At 38.9% G+C, this 8,059-nt stretch overlaps 1 protein-coding gene across 5 annotated transcripts; it reads left to right on the top strand.

Moving 5' to 3' along the window:
- Positions 1-2,628: 2,628 nt before the first annotated feature.
- On the top strand, positions 2,629-7,982 carry LOC116176547. 5 transcript variants are annotated; one of them, XM_031495162.1, is made up of 5 exons: positions 2,629-3,480; positions 3,527-4,907; positions 5,250-5,345; positions 5,487-5,692; positions 6,112-7,982. In XM_031495162.1, the coding sequence occupies exons 2-5, from the start codon at positions 4,812-4,814 to the stop codon at positions 6,827-6,829; spliced, it is 1,116 nt and encodes a 371-aa protein (XP_031351022.1). In that variant the 5' UTR covers positions 2,629-3,480; positions 3,527-4,811; the 3' UTR covers positions 6,830-7,982. The 5 variants fall into 5 exon arrangements, with proteins under 5 accessions (XP_031351022.1, XP_031351024.1, XP_031351023.1 ...); XM_031495164.1 differs by having other exon boundaries at positions 2,629-3,761; positions 3,821-4,907; XM_031495163.1 differs by having other exon boundaries at positions 2,629-3,761; positions 3,811-4,907.
- Positions 7,983-8,059: the final 77 nt, after the last annotated feature.

The raw sequence follows: 8,059 nt of genomic DNA, 5'->3' as shown, positions 1-8,059 counted from the left end.
CCAGATCCGATTTTGGCATTTAAGCCCTTAAAGCGAAGATAGCGGGCGAAATGACCGTTTTTCGGTTATTTCGAGCCCACAAGGCACGCCACTGAATGTTTTGGGTAGTTTAAGGGTAGAATACCATCTAGTACACACGTGGACATCGTTTAGGCACACTTTCGTATTCATATTAGGGGCCTAAATGCCAAAACTCCGTTTAAAAACGTAAAAAATGCAAAAATTCGTCATTTTTTTTTCTGGCCGGTTGTCGGCGTCCAATATGTATTCATATGGTAGAGTTAACATTTAAGTATTTGGGGACCTCCAGCAGCGCCATATGCCTGGGGCCTAAATATCAAGATGGCGCTTGGAAAGTCCAAAAAACAGTGAAAAAGTCGTTCTTTTTTCCGTTTCCGTTTACTACACTGGCCACACATTCCCCATTTCGATGGCCTGGAGCAATAATACGCGAATTGCGAATATCATTCTGGATGTTACACAACTGAAGGGCTTAACTGCGGAAGTGGGACTTCCCAAGTTTCCTTTTGATTTTTAATTAACAACGTAAACACGTGGCAGTCGAAACTTGTTTAGAATATTGAGCACTAAACTATGAAGAAGGTATTATGCAGATAAGAACGTTTACAGAGTTAAACCGTTGTTCTTGAAGCACTGGACGTTTTCTCTCTGCGATTGTTTTGGCATATTACACATAGACTACTGTAAAATCACCACAGAGTATGATTTTCATGCTGCATGCCCTAGGGAAAACGAAACAGTCAAATGGAAGTCGATCCACCGCGAAGAAGACTGAGCCACCATTCTGAATAGAGCATCTTCATGCGTTAGAATTGTAATGTGATATCATGTTAAATTTAGTATGAACGAGCTTAATGTTAATGTAAATCTTAGGTGAGAGTCGTTAAATCCCAGGTTATATCCCAAAAAAGACACATTCCATACTATTTTAATCTCGATTTTAATGAACAAATTGGGTAAAAGCCGCGGACTAGTTTCGACAAACGGTCATCTTCTGGCTTAAGGAAATTACAGAATAACATTGTTCAAAATGCTTAGTATACAATTGCAAATTTGAAAGGCCGCAGGGGAAAAACGATGATAATTATACATAACATTAAAAATATCTTCATGATGTAATCTTAGTTCCATTGATGTTAAAATTAATTGACTTTAATATTAAATGAAATATCGTGCATAGTGGAGACGCACGAAGCGACACAGACGAAAACTTACAGGGCGGCGCCGACGAAGATGCACAACAACACGCGAGTGACTGATTGACGTTTCGCGAATCCGTTCGGTTGTTGATGATAATTCCACCCCCTTCTCGTGGGGGGTGACAGTCGCAATACTGATAATAATGTTCGAGAACACCAAGATGAACAGCGAACGTAAGAGTGGCCAGTGTTAGTAAAATACGGCAAATAGAACGACTTTTCACTGTTTTTGGACTTTCCAGGCGCTATCTTGATATTAGTCCCAGGCAATATGGCGCTGCTGTAGGTCCCCACATACTTAAATGTTAACTTGACCATATGAATTGCATATTGGACGCCGACAACCGGTTCAGAAAGAATAAAAAGTGATGATGCTAGCTTTGACGTTTTTAAGCGGAGTTTGCATTTAGGCCCCTAATATGAATACCAAAGTGTGCCTAACGGTGTCGTCGTGTGTACTAGATGTTATTTCTACCCCTAAACTACCCAAAAGTTCAGTGGCTGCCTTGTGGGATTCGAAATAATCGAAAAAAACGGCAATTTTGACCGCCATCTTAGATTTAAGGGCTTAGATGTCAAATTGGTTCTGGCAACAATGCGCATCGTTTTCAGCGGGGGCAAATTTAGTCTAGCTAGAACCGCCTGTTGCCAGTTTGTAGCACAAAACAATTGGTACTTTAGTAATGTTTACTGTGTGTTTTTGTTTTGACAAGTCGTGCATTTTTAACAAAATCGCTCACATCCTTACTAAGACCTGGCCAAAAGTAATATTTTTGTATATTATTTTCATTCGCTGCACTCCAGCATGTCCACTTGTAGGAGTAAATGAAAATCGTTTAATATGCATTTTTTTGTATCGTTATTTATGATTCTAAGTACACCCCTAATTAATACGTATGAGAGGACCGGTCCAATTTTTTTTATTGTCAATTACGCTTTTTAGCAATTTTATAAAATCAACATTTTCCTCGTTTCTAATGATAGCTATCTCTTTAATATTCATTTCCTTTCAAAATTCTATTAATTCTCTCAACAATACGTCTCGCGTGCTTGTCGATCGAGATTTTTGTAATACATAAATTGTTGATATTTCCGGAACATAACATAAATTTTTACTACTTGAATACAAGGTAGTTTTATCTCCCACTTGAAATTTATTTGCATTTACAAGAACTAATTCTGTGCTTTCTTTTGGAATTTTAAAACTTCCGCAATATTCGGTTGATCAGGCCGATTTGCTGAATCTCCTAACTTATTATCGTCTTGATTTGCATTGTTATTTTGCAGCACTTTACTTTTAGCGCGTGTTAACACTGTAATTAACTGAGCGTGCATATTTTTAAGTTCATCCGAGGTTATTATAATACGTGATAATGCGTCCGCACTTACATTATTACTTCCTTTTACGTATTCAATTCGAAAATCAAATTCCTCAAGGTGTAATCTAAATTTTGTCAAACGACTAGATGGACTAGTATGATTAAATAAGTAAATTAACGGTTTGTGATCTGTCAAAATTTTAAATCTTCTTCCAAACAAATAAGGTCTAAAATACTTTATAGCCCACACAACAGCTAATAATTCTTTTTCTGTCGTAGGGTACAATATTTCACTTTTATTGAGAGGGCGGCTAATGTAAGCTACTGCTTTTTCATTATTATTTAATAAAACTGCACCGATTGCTAAACCCGAAGCATCGGTTTGTAATATAAATTCGTTTTCGTCTGAGAAATCTGGATAATCTAGTACAGGTGGAGTTATTAATGAATTTCTTAAATAATCAAAGGATTGCTGACACTCATTGGACCACTCAAAATGAGAATACTTTCGACATAATTTGTTTAATGGCAGCGCTATGCTTGCAAAATTTGGTACATATTTCCGGTAATAGTTGGCGAATGCAACAAACCTTTTTACTTCGATTGAATTCTTTGGAATGGGATATTCCTGTAGTGTTTTAATTTTTTCTGGATCGGGTAAAATACCATTTGCGGATATAACGTGACCTAAGTATAATATTTCTTTTCTTAAAAATTACATTTGGAAGGATTTAATTTTAAATTAACATTCCTATCTAACACTTTAAGTAAATTTTTATTATGATCTTGTAAATTTCTACCAAAAATTCTTAAATCGTCTAAATATACAAAACATCGCTCATAATTTAACCCCGAATTTTGGGTTACCACCACAAAAGGACTGCAGTGCTCATGTTTTCCAGAAGGGAAGGAAGCTACTGCAAGCGATTTACGTATTCAACGTAAGAAGATACTGGAGATCCAGAAAGCTATACAAGATCGTTTCAGAAAGGAATATCTTTCGATTCTTGTCTCAACAAAACATATAAAAGGCAAAGAAAATTTGAAAGTGGGAACGCTAGTACTTGTTGGGGATAATATAAAGGAAAGGTTCGAATAGCTACTTGGAAAAATTTTCCCAAGTCATGTCGACGGAGTTGTACGAGCGGCTGAAGTGAAAACGAAAAATGGATTATTAAAGCGTCCTGTTGAGCGTCTTGACCCGCTAGAGATGTCTGAAGAAGTGAGATCTAAGTTCAAACCAGAAGTGAGTCACATCGCATTTGATTCAGTCAATTTTAGGTTTGAATGAAGTATCAAAAGAAGCTGCTGAAGAGGAGGAATCCGTTATTACACGTCATGGACGAAAGCCGAATCGTTACGGGCAGTGGAATCGGTAATTCGGTAATAAATGTATTTATAGTAATGTAATTTTCTAGTATAAAATTAGCGGGAGTTTGTAGAATGTATAGACAGATAGAAATTGTGAACGTCTTGTCACGTCATATTAGATTGAAATCTTATAAAATAAACTTTTAAAGATTTTAAAGTCTCGTCATAGTTTGTCTGGCAATCACTATTAGATAAGTTTAAGAACAAATTAACGTAGTCGCGATAGTGGTTTTTATCTCGTTACGTAACTTAACCATAAATAAGTTTTGACACTTAGAATGGCGCTTAAATTAAACGTTTTTTTAGAGGAAGCTTTTACTCCTGGTCCATTATTACTAGCGATTTTATACCGCTAGATTTTTTGGCTATACTGTTAAATAAACTTTCACTGACAACGAAAGTGAAAGTCAGTTGGCGCACCTGTGAATGCCCATAAGGGCGTAAAACAGCGCATAATTTGCGCCCAATTATGCATTCGATTAAATCAATTCAGTCAACCTCAGTGAAAAAATAGAAGTAAAAATACTTACTTAAAAACAAACTGCAATATTTTTTAATCTTTCACTGTTTAATTGTGGCAATTCCTACAAAGTTTGGAGATTGTATTGCAGTTATCAGTATTGCATCATCACCAACCGAAATGGTTATCTTCTGGGACCGCACCAATTTTGTGAAACGTATGAGCTGTCACTCAGCTAAACCACTTCTTCAGCCGTTAACCGTCTATAACTGTGATGGTCTCAGTGGGAGGCAGCCCAAAATCCACCCACCTGCTCTTGCACTGGTATAGGGTCGTTTACACCTTGAGAGATAAATGAAAAACTGAAAAAATATACTTAACTAACCATCATTAACAGTGTGCCCTACTCTTCCGAATTTTTCTACACTAAACTTTTTGAAAATGTTTTCTTCGCAGATTTTCTGCGGCGATCCGACGCTGGCATGGTTTCGATGGAACATTTTTACTCGGTGGGGACAGGAATATGATCCGACAAAGGTGTTGTACTCTCGACCGAGTTTGACCGTTTTTGTTTGGATTTTGCGCGCACGCTTTAGCAAAAAAAAAGAAACAAACACCGCGACTTTTGGAACCCCTCGGTAGTAGAAATGCATAGACGCCCAAAGCTTTTGTTTGGTTACCTATTCCTTTCTGGGTTACCTTTCTGAATCTCGCCCCACCCTCTTAAAACCATAAACTTTAGATGAGAAACGTAGTAACTAACAGGAATGAATATGACCAACCTATATTTGCTAAAATTACTAGTTTGATGTAAAAAAAAAGAAAGATTTTAGTGGTAGTGCACGACAATTAGTCTATGCAGCTTCTAATTTCCTTCAGCTTGACGAGGAAATGGGCGCTGATCGCGTTGGGGTAACGTACCGACCGAAGGAGGGTACCAATTGTCTTGGATGTACTGAGAAACGTAACTCGATGGTGAGTTCTAACCTTTGCTTGTTGCAGCTTGTATGCGTTAATATCATTTTTCTTCAATTTACTCGATTATAGTTTGACTTTATTATTTCATGACCGAACGCGTTAAAGGTCGACTTGTGTTCATTTGTCCTATGTTAACAGTACTCGGTGAGTATGGCCGACGAGGCGAGAGATAATCACGAGCAACAGATCGAGCGAGCGGAAATTGCGAACCTGGTCAGATCGCGCATGGAAAGTCTTAATCTACCACCGATGGATTACAACGATGTCAGTGAGAAACGGAACAGCCTATCTTACGTTATCATAAACCCCAGCTGCGATTTGAAGTTAGAAGAAGGAGACATCATGTAAGTTTTCCATTCTACCTTCTCTTTTCCTTGTTGTAACTATACTGGCGTGTCGTCGTCTACTTTTTCATTTTCCTTACCCTCTTCGTCTATTTCTTTTCTGATTTTACTCATCCTTTCTACCTCTTTTTATCTACCAAATGATCTTTCTCACCACATAATCTGCGCTACCTTTTTTCTCGCAACCTGCTGTGATTTTAAATTGTTCTTTTCGATATTTCCACTCCAAATATACCTTATCAATAAAAGTAGATCAAAGTTTCAAAATCCAAAGTACATAACTTTGTCACTCTTATCACTCTGACCGGAGATAATTTTTCCGGCTACGGGTTCGCTACATTCCTCCCAATCCGCCCGCATATAATTCAGCAACAAATGAATACTCTTCATTGCACCTTTTTGATAAAGTTTCGTTTCAGATATTTAGTAAGACCGAGCCCATTCTCAGCGCAGAAAACATTCGAAAGGCACAACAGCCGAAGAAAGTCAAACATCAGCTTCTGCTCCCAGACGCTGCTGCAGCAGATGGCCGGATTGGGTAGTAGGCGAGGTTCCGGTCTCGGACTTACCTCATTCCAGCCGTCGAGACCGCCGCCGCTCGCCACCACGAAGTCCAACTCGCTCTCGTTGCCCGACAGTCCGACGGTCGCCGGCTATCAGCGCGGCAGATCGAACTCGTTACGTGTAATTGACGACATTCTGCTCAGGAGATCGAACTCTCTCCGACAGGGGTTGACGAATATAGGTGTTAGAAGAAAAAGTAGCCTGGAAGATATAGGACTTTCGCATTTTTCGTCCGCGCCGTACTATAGCAATTACAATAATCCAATCAAGATTGCTTTGAACGGTAGTATCGGGTTAGAGGTGACTCCGCCGGAGGAGAACAGTCCGCCGGTGATATCTACGAATACGGCTTTAGTTGTAAATCCGCCGCCACCGAGCGGATTGCTAAGTAAAACGGGCAGCACGATGAGTTTGTCCCAGGGCGTTCTGCCCGCGGTGCAACCTTTCAGTTTAGGCATTAACCCGCCGCCAAGCCCGCCCCCTTACGGCGAATCTGCATGCGCTCAACAGACGGGTTTACCGGTGCCGCCGGCCTCGACGGATCCGCAGCACCTTCAGGGAACCATAGTATGATATAACCTCATGTGGGGGAGGAGGCTGAGTGGCTTACGCAACAAGTGGCTCTAACTCTTCACTTCCACACAGATAGCTCTGCCACTTGAGCGAAGTGTGCCATTTGGGGCAGAGCTATTTAGCTGTAAATTTACCATATTTGGCCTTATAAAAAAAGTGTACATCAGAACTCTAGACTGATATTTAAATCTTTATATCTTTGTAACCAGACGAGAGAGTAGTGGAAAAAAAGATATTCTGTCGGTGACTCCCGTTTTGTTTTCAAATTTCAGGCCTTCTCGCATGAACTCGTGTCATTAGCTCAATAGTTATAGTTTTGACCGTTCCAAATTCTTCCATACTGGCCTGTACCAACAAAATAAAGAGATATTGTTCAGATGTTGAATGTGGGATCAAATATTGTAGATAATTTTAGTGTGCCCTTTACTTAGTAATGTAAAAAATTAATCTTTGGTGCTGGGTCGGAGCATTGACTAAGTGCATCCTACCATCGGGTGACTGTGTCCCAAATGTCTAAAAACTCGACCACGCAAATTCAAGATAACCAAATAGAATTTGTGCGCTACTTTTCATAAAAATAAGGATAAATCTTTTTTTTTCAATTCTTCACTGGTTAAGTTTGTGCCAAGAACAACCACACAGTCAGTCGAGTGGTAGGAATACCAAAAGCTTCGCCCAAACCAATCGCGCTATTTACAGAGTAGATACGTAACCTAAATTGAAGTACATAATTCGTGATACGGTTCCATTTTTTGGACCGCGCATTTTGATGTCAAAGCTTGGTATTCATGTTATTTATGACCCGTTTTGCGCAACTTTCCATTTTTGTACGTAAATAAAAAAAAAGGGATGCGTCGGTTTATAATAATCAAAATTGTTGAGAGAAAAAAGGCCAATTTAAGTAGTAGTCGCCGCTTTATGGGTAGCTTAGCGTAATACCGTCCATGCTGTTTTTAGTGTGTACATATCGAATCACGTGTATAGTTGTCACTATTTCTATACTGTAACCCCTCTAGCTAAAGACTGCAGTGGAGAGGTCCAAATGAAAACGCGCGGTTCACTTATTTTATATATATTTAAAAAGAACATATCCGAAAATAAGTGACTATAGTTACTATATTTTTCTAGGCAAAAAATAAAGTGGTTGAGATCGGATAGATATCTTCAAGACCAATGCTTTGGTACTATTGCTTTATTTAATCATGACATAGAGTATATAACGAGATGAGT

This window comes from Photinus pyralis, unplaced genomic scaffold, assembly GCF_008802855.1.
Source record: "Photinus pyralis isolate 1611_PpyrPB1 unplaced genomic scaffold, Ppyr1.3 Ppyr1.4_LG7, whole genome shotgun sequence".
Taxonomy (NCBI): Eukaryota; Metazoa; Arthropoda; class Insecta; order Coleoptera; family Lampyridae; genus Photinus; species Photinus pyralis.
The sequence above is the reverse complement of the archived record's forward strand: the minus strand, read 5'-3'. Positions and strand labels throughout refer to the sequence as shown.